The following is an 18,950-nucleotide window of genomic DNA, read 5'->3' on the forward strand; positions in this document are numbered from 1 at the left end:
CTATTTCATATGAACATCTTTAAATAAGCAATATGATTGAAGTTTAAATAGACTAGCGAATTAATAAACCAATTAGATTAAACTCTCTTTTGATAATCAACATGAGTTTTTAAGGAATTTGACTATATATTGTATCATATTTCAATTCTAGTTTATAATAATGCATTTAAATATGCAAAAAATTAATGTATACTAATAAGCTTAAATTACTGTAAAAGTTAACAAATTTTTATTTTTATTTAAAGTATAAAATATAATATCATAATAAATAATATTATTAAATTTACTTAAATAGGCCGGTCTGATAGGCATAAGAGGCTTCTTGAACAGCCTATGGCCTGACCATTTAAATTAAATAGGCTTCTAAAAAAGCCTAGGCCTTCTCTATTTAAGAAAAAAAATCTGACCTGACCTGGCCTGTCGTAGGCTAGGCCATATGCCCCTGTAGGCCGGCCTGGCCTATTCCCATCCCTAGGCGCAAATTGAAAAATTTCGCTCCAATTCAATATCTTTGATTTGATTCACAAGAACTTGAATATAATTCAATATGTTAGTGGTATTTTATAGAATGTCATTGACCATTATGATGGGCATGGCTATATCCTACTCCTTCTGTTTCAAAATATAAGCAAAATTCACTTTTTAGGTTCATTCATTTAATGATGTATGTGGTCCATATTATGAACCACATACATCATTAAATGAATGAACCTAAAAAGTGAATTTTGCTTATATTTTGAAATAGAGGGAGTATGCATCATTTGTGTTTTGAGGATTGGAAACGTAGGACTGAACTGCATAGGTCAAAGTTTGGTGTCTTTTTGCATATGTCATCCGCCAAATCATCAACTTCAGCGTTCATTTGAGTAAAGGATTGAGTGAGTTGGGAAAAAAACTAGAAAGAAGGAGAAAGGACGCAAAAGTTGAGGTTCTCTTCATTTTCTCTTTGAACTAGGAATCAAGAGTGTGTTGTTATTGTCCCATGTAAGTAGTTTATTTATTTATTTTTTTTTTGAGCATGTAAGTAGTTTATTTGAATTTTGTAACCATGGGTTTTGTATCTGCATGTTGATTTTAAGGTTAAATCCTTTGACAAGCTGTATTATCATGTTATATTCCCTCTAAAATATTTCTTCAGGCTTTTAGTCTCTTAAAAAAATTATAAGACTCTTAATAAAAAAATTATATTTTTTGACGAAACATAAACAAAATATGAATTTTTATATTTTTAACGCTTAAAAATTCATATTTAATTTCTTTCAAAAAAATATTCATATTTAATTCATGTTTTGTTAAAACATTTTTTTTATAGAGATTCTTATAATATTCCAAACATTCTTACAAAAACTCATTCAAAAATATGAAGGGCAGCATGACTTGACTAAAATTCGAAGAAAAATGCTAGGAGGACAAAAACGAATTTTTTTTAGAGGAACTAAAATGAAAAAATTGGATTATTCAAAAAAAAATGTTAATGTTTTTTTTTTTTTTTTTTATGATCTGGTGGGATAATTTATATATTTTGATACAAGCTTATGAACATTTTTTGAGATGAAGTTTATGAGCATGACACTTTATTGCTGTGATTTGATATATTTTGACTTTATAATTAAGTTAATATTTTGAATAGGGATATTTTGACTTTATAGAGACAAAAACATTTCAACCCTATTAATAATTCTTAACCAAAATCAACTATTTATTTATTTATTATTTAATAAGAATAAGGATAAATAAACAAATCAGCCACTTATTAATTGCTTAAGTATAGCTGCAGCAATATCAAGCAACTTATGTAGAATGCTAGTCCTATCACCTAAAGGTGAACTAGATGAGCCTGAGAATTTCTTGTTGCAAGAGTCAATTTCCTTTCCAATATAAACCATTGAGTAAGCAGCCAAACCATATTTATTTTGATTTATAGAATCAATTGCTTGTGGAAGTACGTATTTCACTAATGGAATGTATGTCTCAGCACAAATAGAAAATTTTCTTTGCAATTCAATATCTTTGGTTTGGTTGACAAGAACTTGAATATAATTCAATGTGTTAGTGGCATTTTCTAGAATGTCATTAACCATTATTGCGGCTATACCCTTTGCATCAGTTGTGTTGGCTTGAGGATTGGAATGTAGGATTGAACTGCACAGATCAGAATTTGGTGTTTTTTTGCATATATCATCCACCAAATCATCAACTTCAGCGTTTGGTATAGTAAAAGATTGAGTGTTTTGGAGGAAAAAACAAGAAAGAAGAAGAGTATAAAGAGGGAAAAATGACACAAAATTAGTGGAGGTTCTCTTCATTTTTTTTCACTTGTTACTAGAAAATCAAGAGTGTGTTGTTTTTGTGGAATGAAGCTTTGGGTGTTATTTAAGGTTTGTTTGGTCGGTGTGCTAGTTCAAAATTTGTGAATTTTTTGCTAATGTATTCAAAATTTTGTAATGTATTCAAACATTTCAAGAAGGAAAATTTATTTTGCCCTTTTACTTTGTTCTTTTCCAATCCATTTTTTAAAGTAAATATTACAATATATGTAGTTTATTCATATAAAATTACTATAATAATTTATAGTCTTTCTTATATTATAATTGTAGCATGTAAGTGGTTTATTTGCTTTTTGTAACATTGGATTTTTTTGCTTACATGTTGATGTTAAGGTTAAATCCTCTTCTGTTATGTTGTGCTCCTACTTCCATATGGTTGTTATAAGATGCCAAATTATAGATTCTTCCGGATGATGTTTTGTCTGTTCAATTAACCGTTACTATGGAAATACACAGAAAGAACAGCTAGGAACAAACATGCAAAAAAAAAAAAAAAAAAAAAGCATAACAATGTAGTACTACATAACAATCTCAATTATTTGTAAAAAAAAATCTCAATTAAATAAAAGCATTATAAAACAATCTAACTATCCTGCAAAATTAGTATGTTGAGATGTAGATGTCTTATGTCATATTTAAAAACAAAAATGTTACATATTTAAATTAAAAAAAGTAGTAAATAATGATATTATGTTTCTTAACATATGTGCAACTACATACTATAGTGGCCTCGTTAATGGCTTCTATATATTGTTAAGTATTCTTATAGGACTTGTGTTTGAATCTTACTATTCATGAAGATAACTCCCAAACTAGTGGCAATTACGTGGTTGCCTCCTCAACAGAATTACCTCGCAGAAACGTGGTATTCCTTGCCAAACTGAATGTGATATGCGTAGCAGAGCCATTGATGATTAGACACACACCTTTCTTGAGTGTCCACACTCCATTAATTGTTGGAAGAAATTGAACTTCTGGAGTACAATCGAGCATCACATACCTGCAGAAAACAATTTTTCTGCTATCATTTTCTCTATATTTTTAGGTCTCGATAATGTACTAAACTTTACTTTTCAGCCATCCTATAGAGCATATGCATGATCTGGTATAGCTGCGATGCTTATCTTTGGGACCAAAAGCAAATCAATGTTTCTGCCACTTGCAACATTGCTTTGGACACCTTCCGTGACTATTATATGGTATAACCGTGCTCTTGAAGGACTTCCTGAACCCCCGAATACTTTATCTTGGAGAGTCCAAGCAATGGATGATGGTTGTAGTCTTGTAGAGCTTATGTATTTCGGTCTAACTCCACTACCTTTTATTCTCCTCTTATGATTGATACTATTATCTTGGATGAAATGAGTTACCTTTTGCATAAAAAAATAAACAAAAGGAAGAGTTGAATATGTTATTTGTCCCTTAGGTTTTTTGTTAGTGTTATGTTTGTGACCCTATAATTTTTTATGTACGCGTAGTTACCTTTTGAGAGCGCCAACAAGCTTTAGGCATGGACGAAAAGTGTTTCATATAGGCTCTCCTTTTTTATTTGAACGTGTCCTCCCTAACATTTAGGTGTTTTTTAGGAGTTAGGAGGATAGGGTTTTAAAGGGAAAATGAGGATAATATTCACCACTCTACATGTATGAAGGTTTAGTTTTCTTAGATTCAAATCCTCCAATTTGGGATAACTCCAAAATTAAATCGAGGGATGACTTTGGAGGCCTTAGAAAAATTCTCCAAATTCTTTACCTATTTGGCTATTTTATAATACTTTCAAAAAAAAAGTTATAGTAAGTCTATATTTGGTTAATTATGTTTTGTATATCTTTCTCTAAACTTCGGATTATCAAGATCCTTTCTCTTAAAAATCAAAGAGTTAAGACAAAAAAAAAATAACATATTTGACTATGACATGCATTTAATGTAAGGATAAAACTTTTTACAATATGTGCTTACTATTTAAATTCTTTTGATTGACTTTTGTTCCAATAGTATTTTAATATCAACGATGGTGGAGTGTAATGAATTAAGATAGGTTCAATAGAATATAATAAACCCAAGTTAAATTAGATATTTAGGCGATGAGTCATGTTTTCTAGAAGGATCTAGAGAGATTCTTTGTGATGAGCGGTTTGTTTAGTTTGTTATGGAATATGCCAATTTCTAGTTTGTATAAATAGGGAATTGATAAATGTATTGACCATATAAAAGAAATGAGTAATGACATTAGTATGTTAGGATAGTCCATTGATGAACAACTCAAAAGTTGTTCATGACAATGAGCCTAAGGGAAAGAGTTATAACCCACAACTTGGCAAATCAAGGTTCTCTTGAACAATCCATGTTAACATTAATGACATACGACCATTACATGAGATATGAATATCTGTATTTACAATTAAAGTGTGTAATTATTAACCCCGAAATCTAATTTTTTTAATTTTTTTTGACTAAAAATGAAAGTTTTAAAAAAAATGCACATTGTTGGGTTTCATTTCATTCCTCCTTCCATTTTAAAATATTCAATGAATATTAACTATAGATAAGTTGGTGTGACTCTTGCCAGTTTCAGTTGGGATACAATCATGCCAATTTGGACTCTATAGATAAGTGCTATGGAATAGCTATAGACATGTGATTTCACATGTGATTCTTCTTCTCACTATCTATATGACCCGACGAAGAAATTTAATTGAAGTTGACAAAACAATCATTTTCACTTAGGAAATGGACACCAACAACAGTTTCCATTCTGCAGCAAATGAGAAAAAAAGTTGTACTAGTGAAAACTAAGTTTAATGTCTGCAGGTCCAAATCCAATTTTGAGACTAATTTATAATATGGTTGGAGGACAAAGGCTACATATATGATACCTAAGAAAAACTAAGCCTAATTGGTGAAACCATAGTTCTTAAAACCTTACCTCTTCAATATATCTATGTCTTCACGAGCTCAATCACTGTTCTTGTTTTAAAGGTGAACCAAGGTCATTGTAAAGAGATAAGAAAGAATAGTGGTTAGAAACTAGTGGTGTACATACAAACAGCTGCTACAAATTATATAATTTGTATAAACTCAATTTAATCATCCAAAATCAACTATTTATTTATTGAATAACAAAAAATAATTCAACCATTTAATAATAGTTTTACAATGGCTGCAGCCACATCCACCAATTTTTGCATAATGCTATTCCTATCACCTAAGAGTGAACTTGAGCCTGGGAATTTCTTGTTGCAAGCACCGATTTCCTTCTCAGCATCAACTATGGAGTAACTGGCAAACCCATATCTACCTTGGCTTATAGCTTCAGCTGCTTGTGGAAGAATGTATTTCACAACAGGTATGTATGACTCAGCACAAAAAGCCAATTGTTGCTCCAAGTCTTTGTCTGTTGTTTGTTTGATAAGCTCTTCAATGTAACTTAGTGTGTCAGTAGCATTTGCTAAAATATCATTGACCATTATGAGGGCCATACCCTTAGGATCAGATTTTGGAGCTAGAGGATTGGCATGTAAGATGGAGCTACATAAGTCATAAAAGGGTGTTTGTTTGCATATTTGGTCCACCAAATCATCCTTCATTAGAGAAAAGGATTTTGTGAGATGGAATTGGAAAAGAATACAAGACAGAAGAAGAATATGAAGAGGGAAAAAGGACACACAAGTTGATGTTTTCTTCATTTTCTCTTGAGACTAGAATTCAAGAGTGTGTTTGTTTGTTTTTGTGGAATGAATGAATGACCAATGTTTTCACTTGGCTGCTATTTAAGGTAGTTTGGTCGGTGAGGGAGCTAGTTCAAATTTTTTTATTTGTTTCCTACCAATTGAAAAAAAAAAAAGGGGAAAATTTCTTTGGGCCCTTTATTACTTAATTTGTTGTTCTTTTTCAATTCTTTTTTTATTATAAATTTTTGTCTTTTCATATATTATTTTACTTTATAATTTTTTTATATATCATTATGAGTGTCACATGTAAGTTGTTTGTTGCTTTTTGTAACCATGGGCTTTGAGTCGACATAGTGATTTTAAGGTTAAACCCCCTTCATGTCACGGATGGCTTGTTTATTGTTGACAGTGTCCCACACAGCTTCTGTTCTGTTCTGTTCCTACTTCCACGTACGTAGCTGTAAGATGTCAAACTATAGATGCTTCTAGATAATGTTTTTTGTGTTCAATTAACTGTTTTCTCACTGAGATTAATAAATACCAAAATATGTATGATTACATGTAGTTTTCTTACTATATAATGACAATCTTATTTTTCAAAGATCAAAACATATTCATCAAATCTTGAACGAAGACACTATCATGTTATAAGTTAGTCACACTTTATTCTCTAGACAGTATTTTGAGTTTTATCTAATGCTCTTGCTCGAACATTAACACTTAGAACCCTCTCTACTATGGGGATGACAATGAAGTACTCTGAGGGTTGATGGAGAGGTCGCCAGCGTCGAGCCAATAGTTGGGGTGATTTTATGCTAACTCGATAAAGAGGATTCCCGGTCCTACGTAATTAGTGGCTTAGGGAATCAAAACTATGTAGTTTTCTATGTAATTAGTAAAGTGGGAGATCCATCTAGAGCGTATGAGCATTCTCTTATTATTGGCTACCGAACCCTAGCGATTATACAAAAGGTTGTTAGCTTTGTTCCTATCCGTTATATGAGGGGGATCTGGTAGGGCTCGACTTATATCCCGCCATGTCAGTATAGAGAGGTCAGAATTGTTATTAGGACTTACCCTTAGTCCAAAAAATATCATGGACGTAATTATAATTTATATGTATGATGGTTGATTTGATATTTAATTCTTGGAAAATGCTAGACAAAGCAAAGGAATTTATCAAGAATGAATCACGAAGCAATACAATAGTTATTTAACACCACTGCCGGCTAAATTCCACAAAATCCGGAACAAATTCAATGCAGCGGTTTTGCCTCTTTCACTCATAAAAGTACACTTCGCGATATTTCAAGAAAAGAAATTTCGCTAGATATAACATTACTCTTAATTCATTCGACTACCCTTGAAAAAAAAAACGTTAGACTGTTTTAATATATTTTTTGATAGACAATAACATTTGAACTAAAATGACAAAATAATTATAATGTTAGCGATGTTTTTGTTTATTTCATAATTTTGAGATCAACTTGTTTAGGGGCAGAGTCATACTAAATAGCCTACAACTACAAGGGCCAAATTTTAAACATATCTTTATACAATTAAATTATAATCTTAAGATTTAATTATAAAATAGCATGCCTCAAGGTTGATTGAATATTTACTCATTCAACAGTACTAGTATTACATGTTTAGTTTATAAAATATAATTTATTTATGACTTCACATTCTTCACTCAACCCTCCAGAACCAAGCAATTTTATAGTTGAGTGTTTCAGTTCTTGTGGTTGGAATCAGAAGAAGCCAAAGGAAAGAAAAGTTCTGGAGCCAGGGGTCCCCTATTCTGAAATAGAAACAGAACCAGACATCTTTAAACTCAATTAGGTAACTCCAAACCGAAACGTCGGATAGAAAAGGACGAAAAATATTTTATCTATAAATAAACACTTTTGGTTCTCTGTCAAAAAATGTAAACAATTTTGGTTCACTGAACCTTACTAGTTCTAGTAGCTTCAACACACCTAATTTATAAACCCAAGATTAATAGGCTGTTTGTTCCAATTTTTTACATGAAAAAAATAACTGTTATAGTCGAAATAATCACTTTTAAAAGTCAATTTTGTTATCAATTTGAAAAAATAAATCAAGAAGATCCTTACAATAAGAAAGTATTTTGAGTAGTTTGCCCATAAAATTATTTTTATTAAACGGTCCTAAATATGATTAAGACAGATTACTAAACAAAACCAATTATATGAAAGGACATAGCATTCCTATGTGCTGGCAACAATTTTGAAAGAAAAAAAAATTGGCAAAAAGTAATTATTGTTTTTTTTTTTTTGAGGTAAGTAATTATTGTTTATTAAAATTAAAATTAAAATTATACTAATGTCTACATTTTGCAAATGTTAAATCCATACCACTAAGCAAACACCTTATATATGCCGACAATAATTGAACAATAAGAAATAATTAATGAATATTGTGGAAGGAGCAAATGCGAAGTTCATAGCAGCAATTTGATTAAACAAATATCATATTGTACAATAAGATATAATAATATTATTAAATTGCATGATGACGATGATGATATAATTTGAGTAAATTACTAGCAATAGAGAGTCTAGAGCAATTGTTTAACAATAGCTGCTGTTATGACTGCTACATCATGCATAGCAATATTCTCATCAGAGATTGGTGATTTCCCTTTGAATCCATTCTCACAAGTAGTGGCTTCAATTGCAACATCATTTGCACCATCTTCTGCAAATTTAGGATCTCCTTGTTTGAGAGCTGCAACAGATTTTGGCACATCAGCTACCAAAATTGCTTTGTATCTACCAGCACATGAATTCAAAGCTTCCTTTTGATCATGGCTCCCCTTAATCAACTGATTGATTTTGTTTAAGGCAGTGTTTGCTTTGGATTTGATTATGTCCACCATGATTAGTGCTAGACCTGTTACATCTGCATCAGAGCTTCTTGGATCAGATTTGAGATAGTGAATGCAATTTGCATAATTTGGAGTTTGTTTGCAAGTTTGCTGTATCAAATTAGCATTGGATTTTGGATGGATAATTATGCAGTGACTTGAAACAATAGTGCACAAGATGATAGCTAATGCTAATGCTAATGCTAATGGATTCATCTTTGTCATGTCTTTTAGAACTCAAAGGAAACTGAAATGAAAATTTTGCAAATGATAAAGTGTTTATAGATTGTGATGAGCAATAAATAACGTAGATATTTTTATACAATTATTGATTATTGATATTTTGGGTATACCGGTTATTTAGTAATTTTATTGTTTTTTTAAATTACTAAAAATACAATAGTTTACACACATTTAGATGTTAAGGTTGAGTGCATGTTTCTTATAACGATTAAATTGTTAAAATCACGGTAAACAACTTTGATTAAGTGAACTTAAGTGATATCAAACATGCACTAGCTAATAATATGATGCACACTAGAAAAAAAATGGTGGAATAGAAATGTGTACGTTCATCCATAATGGTGAGTGCTTTTCTAATTAACATCACACTAAATAGACACATTTATTGTGTAGTATAACATTTAGTTGCTTACGATGAAGGGTGACTATGAAAGCACATTTTCTCTTCACTTTTGTGGGTTCCGTTTAATAAATTTTAATTAAAGAAACAAATTTTGTTTAATATAATGATATAAAATTATTTGGAGACCAATTTAATAATGTCTTTTGAGATGTTAGATTGGAGAAAATGGATGTTTAATAGGTATGAGTCTTGTTAACAACTACCCAACAATTGATAAATTTTATGTTGAAAAAGTTCTTTTTAATATTTTTATGTGTTGAATATAACTTCTTATCTAGTATTTTAAAGGCATCTATTAACATTTCCTATTAAGTATTACCATAAAATGAACGATGTAGACATTTTTTTTAGAAAATGAATGATGTAGATATAAGAGGTCTATTTAAACACCTAATATGAAGTGCTAAATTGTTGATGGTCGAAGAAACACCTATGAAGGTTGGATCTACTCGAAATGGCTAGCATCATTACGAACCAAGATTTGAATCTCAATTAAAAAGATAATATTTACTGTCTAACACCCATCAAAATATGATTACATAACTATGAAAGGAAAAATACTGGAATGGAAAACCGACAACAAAAGAAAGGTGGGAAAAAGATAATTAACGAAGAGCGTTACAGAAACAAAACGTGTCAGCATATGAATGGTTGATCGTCATGTTTGGACCCATACATCATGAAAAGGCAGCACATATTGTAGAATATCAAAATATCGTTACAAATTCAAAATAAAAAACATTTGTTCCTTTTTATTCATGGCAAGCTTCATCTACAACGGTATAAAATTTGGAATCATCAAATTTTTCACATGAGTTTTTCCAATATTAAAACTAATTAAAAAGAATTTGCAAGATCTCCTTTTAAATTTGATGTGAAAAATGCTTAGAATTTTAGAGTGTTTTTCAATCGAAATGCTACATCTAACGAAATTATTTACTCGAAAACATCACGATAAGTGATTTTTAGTTATAGGGGATCCCTTTTCATTTTGCCTCCAACATGTGTTCCACTACTACAAAATTTGTTATGTGTTCGATATAACAATGGTCGCCGTAAATAACATTCCTCATTTTTTAATGCAACTCTTACAACTTCATTATTAAAAGATGTAAGAGTTTTATCAACTTAAGAAAATTACCTTTTTTTATTTGGTGGTGGCCGGGATTTGAACCCCGGACCTTGCATATATTATGATTATGCATTGTCCATACCAGCTGAGCTAAGTTCACAAGGACTTGAGAAAATTACCTTATTTGCGCACATAATGCTAGCTGCTTTTATCCATTTTATTTAGGGAGTTTTTAAAGGGGAAATAGAGAGGGATGTTTTTATTTTTTATTTTGTTGAGAAAAGTGAGGGAATTGTTTTTTTGACAAAAGTGAGGGAATTGTTATTTACATCCATAATTACTTATACACACTTCCTTTTCCAAAATATCAATTTGGGAAATAAGAAAATATGAAATTCATAATGTTTATTTTTTAAAAAGTTAATGATCTAGATATACCGAGAAGGTGGGTCGGACTACAAGTGTTCCGTTAAGGTTAATTGTGGAGGATAGCACCTGCACTCTGGTGCTCAAGTTGGTGAGAGAGCTAAGAGTGAGAGGCTCAGAGTACATAGTGTGTGTATCTGGTGTTATAGTGATGGGAGGAGACACTTATACTGCGTGATACATGAGTTGTTGAGGAATAAAGAATGATGATTACAAACGAAAGCCTTCAATGGCTTGGCTCCGTAACTGTTGGAGGTCATTGAAACCGTCGAGAAGCATTATTTTAGGCTATTTTATCGTTCTCTAAAAAATTATTCTTTCGAAAAATGAGAAAGATTTTTTCATTTTTCTACATATTTCCAACCCCCCAAAACCCTTCCTTCCCCAATAAACAAGAAAATGATAATCGAATATGTAAACCAGAAAAAAAATTCAATGAATTTTTTTTTCTGCGAGTTGAGCTGAATTTTACCGAGTTACCGAGTTCATTAGAAATCTAGCCATGTAAATTCAATCTATTTCTGAATTTACTAAAATTCAAGTGTTCTACTAAATCATTGGAAGTTGATAACTAAACTCGTGGAATTGTACAAATTCACGAGTTAACTCGCGATTTTGACGATACATACTGCTGAGCAGACACAGCTAACAATATTGAAAAACAATAAGAAACAAAGAGACTATGAATGAATATTATGGAGAGAGCTGATAATTGAATTGAACACCCTTAGGTGGCAAATACAAAGTTCATAGCAGCATTTGATTAGACAAATATCATATTGTACAATATGATATCATATTATTTTTTTGAAAGGAATATGATATAATATTACTAAATTGCATGATGACGATGATGATATTATTTAAGTAAATTACTAGCAATAGAGAGAGTCTAGAGCAATTGTTTAACAATAGCTGCTGTTATGACTGCTACATCATGCATATCAATATTCTCATCAGAGATTGGTGATTTTCCTTTGAAGCTATTCTCACAAGTAGTGGCTTCATTTGCAGTATCATTTGCACCATCTTCTGCAACTTTTGGATCCCCTTGCTTCAAAGCTGCAATGGATTTTGGCACAACATCTACCAAAATTGATCTATATCTACCAGCACATGAACTCAAAGCTTCAGTTTGATAAGGTTCATGTCCTCCCTTAAGCAGTTGAGTGAGTTTATTGTAGGCGGTGATTGTTGTGGTTTTGATTCTGTCCATCATGTCTAATGCATAATTTACTACACTTATATCAGAGCTTCTTGGATCAGATTTGAGGTACTTAATGCAAAGTGCATAATTTGGAGTTTGCTTGCAAGTTTGTTGTATCAAAGTTGCATTGTTTTTTGGATTGATATTTGTGCAGTGACATGAAACAATAGTGCACAATAAGATAGCTAATGCTAATGCATTCATCTTCATCATGTCTTTTAGAAATCAAAGAAAACTGAAATGAAAATTGTGCAAATGATAATGTGCTTATAAATTGTGCTGTGAAATAAATAATGTAAAGATTTTCATTGAATTATTGATAGTGTAATGAGTATACTAGTCGTTATTAAATTTTTATTGTACTAGTATCAAATGATTAAGTTCCATAGATTACACAAGTTTAAGATGGTGAGGTACTAAGGTTGATTTAAAAGTGTGACACACAAAGAGAGAAATAATAATGCTCGTAAATCATTCCACTCTCCTCTCTTATTGCTAACACCTTCATTCCCTTACCACAAATACTAGAAACATCAAGTTAAAGTATAACGCATAATTCTTTCTTAAGAGATAATGTTGTACTGCCTTTAACATGTGCAATATCAACCAATCTCAAAACAATTAGAGTATTTTGTTCATTTTTTTTAATTCATCATGGCTTCATCTACAACTATACAAAATCTAGAATCACAAATTTTCTCATGGATATGTTTTTCATACCACTAGAAAGAATTTGCAAAATACATCATTTAGAGTTTGATGTGAAATATACTTAGAATATTATATAGAGCCTTTTCAAGTGTACCGTATAAGTTGTCGTTTTTTTTTTTTATTACGAAATTTTCATATTTCTATACTGCATAAGTTTGTTTCTCAAACTATATCTCGGAGTTCCTCTGTCATCTTTCAACGTTTCTAGGTACTACAACATTTTTTTTTAAAGGAGGTACTACAACATTTTTATTTTATAACATTTAGAATCGTATCAAAATTAAATCTTGTTTCAAAACCTAGTTTTCGTAATGCATGTATTTTTTAAAGAAAAATAATCATAAAAGTGAAGTCTCATTATCGGTGGAGCATGACTAAAAAGTTTAGATGAACCAATAGAATAAACTATAATATATAAATTAAGTTGTAATAAACACAAAGTTGATCATAAAAATAATTAAATTACATACCTTAAAATAATGTTCTACGCTCACCGAATGAATTGAAATCATAGTTGTCAATCTCGAATAGCAGAGCGGCCAACCCAAAAATAGAACGGAACGGAAGTGTAACACGCTGTCATATTGGTTCCCGACTGTTACTAACACAAAAACATAAATAAATCTTCCACATTTCAACTTGTTAGTCATTTGAGTCCCTTATGTTAAATAAAAACATTAACTCGTCAAAATCGCAGACATGCCATTTGAAAATGATCAAAAAACATGATGATGTGTTGTGTACATGAGACTAATCTAAAAGAAAATCTTCACCCTTCTTCATCATAGTCCAATATTTTTCTCTCTCACTCTATATCCCATCATCATTTCCTATATCTCGCCCTCACTCTTAGTAATTTTTTGTCCGTTGATAAATTTCGTTGTTCTTTTCTCAGATTTTGGCTGCAGATATGCAGGAACTTGCTTATATACAAGATTTTTTTTATTAAAGATTGCTTACATACAACATTGGCATCTGTCATCGTGACATATCAAAGTAATTCAAGTTTTTATCCTTTTCAAAATTAAAAGAAAATTTAGCGATTGACGAACAAAGTTCGCAAAAAAAACAAAAAAACAAAAAAGTAATATAGCAATTGAAGAGCACACATGACGTTGAAAAAGCAACTAAAGCACAAGAAACAATGTCAGAAATAATAAAATAAAACATAAAATGAATGTTCAAGGGAATTCGAAGAGAGGACCATGGAATTTAAGCTCCGTGAGCTTTTTAAAAGTTAATTTTCATCACCTTATTCTAAAAGCACATTTTTCTTCTTCATAAAAAAATCACTTTTGACTTCCTCCGTTACAAATTATATGTCACTTTAACAAACCCTAATAAAATGTTTAGAGTAAACTAGCTGGTATTAATTGACAAATAGCTGCTGTAATTTTTCCTATATCATTCATAACATTGTTTTCATCAGTGACTGGTGTTCCACCATCCAATCTCCCATTGAAGTGAACCTCACATTCATTGGCTTTATCTATAGCCTGATTTGCATAATATTCTGCTCTTTTGGGGTCTCTTTGCAAAGCACTTATGCCATTCCTAGCAATAAATACCTCAATTGATTTGTATAAGTCAACACATTCAAGAAGTGCAACGTGTACATGAGTGTTACGAGGAGGAATCGTTGGAAGAAGTTGATTGATTTTGTTTAAGGTAGTCACTGATTTGTTTCCCATTACACGAAACATGATTATTGCTAACTGAAGGACACTTGCATCAGAATTCAGAGCTGCTAGGATCAGATTTTAGGTATTGAATGCAAAGGCGGTAGAATTTGGAGTCTTGTTGCAAGTTTCTTCTATTATATTATTGGCATTGTTTGGTTGGACAACTAGAGAAGTGTACAAGATGAGAACGAATAATGCAATTGGCTTCAATATTGTCATGTCTAGCTAGGTTTTGGAAGGAAAAAAAAACAGAGAAGTTAGACTGCTAAACTAGTTTGCAAGATCAAGAAGGGGTGGATGAAATGAATGGTTACAAAGAACCGAGTTATATATTGTGTCATTAACTTGGCCTCGAATTTATGCATTCATTTTGGTCAACCCTCTCAATAATTTTTTCTAACTAACCATTAATTATTCATTAAAAAACCATTAAGTAATTACAGTAATACAAAATTTTCTTTAAAAAGATAAACGTGATATCCTCAGTCAATGGAATATTTAAATTATTTTAATCTCTTTTATCATAGTCAAATATATATTTCCTATTAGGGTTTTTCTAACCTATGCAACATTGCATAGGATAAGGTGCAATAAATGTACCTCTTTTTTCAACAAAAACTATCATATTAATTATCCTTTTCTTGAAAAATGATAATTTTCTCTATCATATTAATCATTCACTATTTTATTTTTATAACTATTTTTTTAAGTGCATGGAAATTATCCATGAATTAAATGGAACGCTAACTGCATAGATAAAATTTATTTAGATATAGAAGCCAGAAAAAAAAAAACGCAGAAGATTATGAAAGCAACAAATTATGGAAGGACTTAGATAGCAAAGACCAAATTTAACTCTGAAAATTTAGATAGTAGCAACAAATTCAAGGACTAACCATTCCTTAAAAAAAAAAAAAAATTCAAGGACTAACCATGACCACTATTTTTTGTTGTAGTTTCATGATACAACTCCAAAACTAAGACTTTAAATATAAAATAGGATTTAAATTTTGTTGTGCTTGAGCTTCATTCTTCCTCTTTTTGATGGTTGATGACGGAACATAACCTTCTTTGTCCGGACAAGTTGTAACATTGTGACCACTTCTATTGCAAAAGCTACAACTTCTTGCTTTCCTTGACAATTCGATTCCACCTTTTGATCGTTTTGTTTTGGGACGACCTTTTGTTATTGAACGCGGAGGATTGCTAATAAACTCTACTGCATTCTCCACATTCTCAATATATGGACCCTTGCCTTTATGTCCTACTTCACTAAGCATGACATTTACTTCGACTGGTCTTTGAAATTCATCACGACACCAACGTAATGGCAGATACCTTGTTGGAATTTAAAAGCAATCTTTATGAAGAAATATTGTCAACACATGACGACAAAGAATACCCCAAAACTCAAAATGCTTACAACTACAACCAACAACATCACCATCCCATAAGACTTTATGCTTTTGTGAATGTTGCTCCTTGTAATATTTCACAGTAAATTCTACATGCTTTTCTTCACAAATCTTGTATTGAGTTGCCCTCTCAAACTCCTCCTGGAACTTCTTAAACGCAAAATTTGTGAAAATACTTTGAACTTGATCCTCTATAGGGGATAATGATCGAAGTGAAGATCCCCTATATGTATCCAACATGGTGTGATGTAGTTGTTGTTGCCCAATGTCCTCAATGGCAAGATCAACCTAAAATATTAGATAAAAAAATTAAACATGCCATTAGTTATTAAAGTATCATTTTCTATACATTTTTTTAATCAACAAAATTTTATTCATGCATAGCTTGAAGATGATGCACCTAACAGATGCATAAACCACACTTGTGAAGAGCAAAATATCTAACAGAGACATAAAACATGCTAGCCAACTCCTAACAGATGCATACTACACGTGCTCCTATTGTCCAAAACTATCCTCCAAAACATAGTATAAACACAGGGAGGTTTTTACTCTACTCAAACACCAAGGTGAAAACATTAACAAGGTGACTAAGCTAAATTAGCATATAAATACTTACTTGTTTGAAAAGTTGAAATAAACTTGAACGAGGTGAAGTAAAGCGTTTCACAAACCCATTTATACTCTCTGATCTTCCTGTTGTTGTCATACTCCCAAAGAAATGTCCACGAAGATAAGCCGGTACCCAATTTTGCTTAAGTTCATGCAAGCCTATTATGTGTTTGTTTGCTTCTAGATTGTACTTGGAAACAATTATAAATAATTATAACCATCGAAATGTAGATGCAGTTTCATTTCGAATGAGCGCGCAACCAAACAATATTGTCCTTCCGTGATTGTCGATTCCAACAAAAATGCCAAAAGGCATATTATAAGAATTCACCTTGTAGGTAGTATCAAATGCAACGACCTCTCCATACTCTTGGTACAACTCAAAGCAATGAGGTGGAGACCAAAATATATTCTCTAGTCTTTTTTCTTTATCAACAGTGAATGCAAATTGGAAGCAAGAGTTTTCATCCTTGGCACACTTACAAAATTGTAAAAGATCATCAGCATCACCATCCAATTTACCTTGGTGAATCTTATTGAAGAAATTATGAATATCTTTCCGAAGAAATGGAAGATCACCATACTTAACATTTTTCTCAAGCTCCATAACACGCATTATTTGCTTGACTGAAAGATCAGCTTCTTTTAATAACGAAATTCGCTTCTCATCTTCCTCAGAAATGTTGTGGTAAGATGCAAGGAAGCGCACTTGATCTGGAGGTAGTAAATCATGATTATGGTTGGATATAAGTTCAATAACTTGCCATTCTTTTGGAAAAATCTCAAAGGATTTCTTCAATTTGATTGTCATGCCCGCTTTGCATTCACACCTTGAAGATTGTCTATTTCGTTGTTCTTTAGATGGATCATGATATTTTTTTTCTGGAAATCCTTCTCGGTGACAGAAAAAATCCCTCCTATGTATCATCCCATTTTTTTTTAAAGAAATCGACCTTTCCGGATTGAGAACCCACTCCTTTTGGCATAATTCTCATAAAATCCGAAAGCTTCTTCCTCACTTAGAAAACATTGTCCAATAAAAGGTTCAAAACAATTTTCGATAGTAATTGTTTCCTGCTCGTCGTTGCTCAAATCAATTACTTCATTTTCTGAATTATCACATGGTTCATTATTTGGAACATTGTTCAAATCAATTAAATCTGTGACTCCTAACCTACACAAATAAATTCATATTACTACTACATAGCTAAAAAGTAAAATGATAACACTATTATTTATCCACAAAATATTATTGTTGAATTCGTATATAAGGAATTAGGGGTGAAATAATTACAGAGCAATAATATGCATTTGTGACATAAAGAATTAGTTGAGAACAATATAAGAAAAAGGTGAAAAAAATTGAACGAAAGTAATTATACTACTTACTGTGCTATAGCTGCCACATGAGAACAATTGATTGAGTTCTGAGCACTTGCCATATCCATGAGAAAAAATGTAACGCTGAAGGAGGGAATAGTGGAGGGAAAAAATGTAACAATTGAGGAGGGAATACCGTAAATTAAGGAGGGAATACACATTCAGTGGTATTTAGAATGTGACTATTTAGTTTTTCACAAATTACAATAAATAGAGTGGTTAATAGTGGAGAGAGATGGAGGGAAAATAAAATTATCATTTTTCAAGAAAAGGATAATTAATATGATAGTTTTTGTTGAAAAAAAAGGTACATTTATTGCACCTTATCCTATGCAATGTTGCATAGGTTAGAAAAACCCTTCCTATTATAGTGGTGTTGTTCCTATTTTAATGAAATGAATGTTTTTTTAATTAATTTAGTTAAAAAAATATTCTTAATTGATAATTTAAATATAAAAGTAAATGGGATAAAATTGAAACGTTATAGTTTAAATGACAAATATTTTGGAAGTGAAATAGTCACTCAGAATCATGTGTCCCCTTTAATTATAGGTATAAATGATTATAAATTTTGATCCCTAAAAAAAGAGATTATAAATTTTATTAGTGTTTAGTTTTTTTTTGACAAGGATTAGTGTTTTGTTGAAATTTAAATTTTTATTAATTAAGAAAATAAATTTAATATTTTTGAAATTATATATATTTTTTTTGAAGAAAGTAATCGAAATATATTAAAGAAACAAACAGTCGCTCAAGCACAAGGCGTGCCTAAAGGAACTGAAAAAGTGTTGTTACAATACAGAAAGGCTATAAACAGCCTAAAAAACCAGACACTACAAAATAGTCTGTAAGCAAACTAAAAGATTTTTTCTCCAAAAGGGATAGTCAAAATCGAACATGATGTAATTCGC

At 31.2% G+C, this 18,950-nt stretch overlaps 5 protein-coding genes and 2 pseudogenes across 5 annotated transcripts; all 7 read right to left on the reverse strand.

Annotated features, from left to right (window-relative positions):
* Positions 1 to 1,678: 1,678 nt before the first annotated feature.
* Positions 1,679 to 2,390, reverse strand: LOC146902733 (cell wall / vacuolar inhibitor of fructosidase 1-like). Its single transcript, XM_085732308.1, has one exon. It carries the CDS (start codon positions 2,304 to 2,306, stop codon positions 1,743 to 1,745), a length of 564 nt encoding a protein of 187 aa, XP_085588434.1. The 5' UTR covers positions 2,307 to 2,390; the 3' UTR covers positions 1,679 to 1,742.
* A 3,019-nt stretch (positions 2,391 to 5,409) lies between these two features.
* On the reverse strand, positions 5,410 to 6,085 carry LOC146902734 (cell wall / vacuolar inhibitor of fructosidase 1-like). Its single transcript, XM_085732309.1, has one exon. The coding sequence runs from the start codon at positions 6,011 to 6,013 to the stop codon at positions 5,459 to 5,461; it is 555 nt and encodes a 184-aa protein (XP_085588435.1). The 5' UTR covers positions 6,014 to 6,085; the 3' UTR covers positions 5,410 to 5,458.
* A 2,369-nt stretch (positions 6,086 to 8,454) lies between these two features.
* On the reverse strand, positions 8,455 to 9,209 carry LOC146902735 (cell wall / vacuolar inhibitor of fructosidase 1-like). Its single transcript, XM_085732310.1, has one exon. The coding sequence runs from the start codon at positions 9,111 to 9,113 to the stop codon at positions 8,580 to 8,582; it is 534 nt and encodes a 177-aa protein (XP_085588436.1). The 5' UTR covers positions 9,114 to 9,209; the 3' UTR covers positions 8,455 to 8,579.
* Positions 9,210 to 11,713: 2,504 nt separating this feature from the next.
* Positions 11,714 to 12,510, reverse strand: LOC146902736 (cell wall / vacuolar inhibitor of fructosidase 1-like). Its single transcript, XM_085732311.1, has one exon. It carries the CDS (start codon positions 12,450 to 12,452, stop codon positions 11,925 to 11,927), a length of 528 nt encoding a protein of 175 aa, XP_085588437.1. The 5' UTR covers positions 12,453 to 12,510; the 3' UTR covers positions 11,714 to 11,924.
* A 1,789-nt stretch (positions 12,511 to 14,299) lies between these two features.
* Positions 14,300 to 14,641, reverse strand: LOC146902737 (uncharacterized). Its single transcript, XM_085737165.1, has one exon. It carries the CDS (start codon positions 14,639 to 14,641, stop codon positions 14,300 to 14,302), a length of 342 nt encoding a protein of 113 aa, XP_085593291.1.
* Positions 14,642 to 15,533: 892 nt separating this feature from the next.
* Positions 15,534 to 16,329, reverse strand: LOC146902738 (protein FAR1-RELATED SEQUENCE 3-like; annotated as a pseudogene).
* Positions 16,330 to 16,870: 541 nt separating this feature from the next.
* On the reverse strand, positions 16,871 to 17,470 carry LOC146902739 (protein FAR1-RELATED SEQUENCE 11 pseudogene; annotated as a pseudogene).
* Positions 17,471 to 18,950: the final 1,480 nt, after the last annotated feature.

Source organism: Medicago sativa, chromosome 8, assembly GCF_051527215.1.
Source record: "Medicago sativa cultivar Bolivia chromosome 8, Bolivia_mono, whole genome shotgun sequence".
NCBI lineage: Eukaryota > Viridiplantae > Streptophyta > Magnoliopsida > Fabales > Fabaceae > Medicago > Medicago sativa.

Bases quoted from the DNA above. Each gene is read 5' to 3' on its own strand.
- LOC146902733 (XM_085732308.1), bottom strand. From the start codon at position 2,306: ATGAAGAGAACCTCCACTAATTTTGTGTCATTTTTCCCTCTTTATACT.
- LOC146902734 (XM_085732309.1), bottom strand. From the start codon at position 6,013: ATGAAGAAAACATCAACTTGTGTGTCCTTTTTCCCTCTTCATATTCTT.
- LOC146902735 (XM_085732310.1), bottom strand. From the start codon at position 9,113: ATGACAAAGATGAATCCATTAGCATTAGCATTAGCATTAGCTATCATC.
- LOC146902736 (XM_085732311.1), bottom strand. From the start codon at position 12,452: ATGATGAAGATGAATGCATTAGCATTAGCTATCTTATTGTGCACTATT.
- LOC146902737 (XM_085737165.1), bottom strand. From the start codon at position 14,641: ATGGGAAACAAATCAGTGACTACCTTAAACAAAATCAATCAACTTCTT.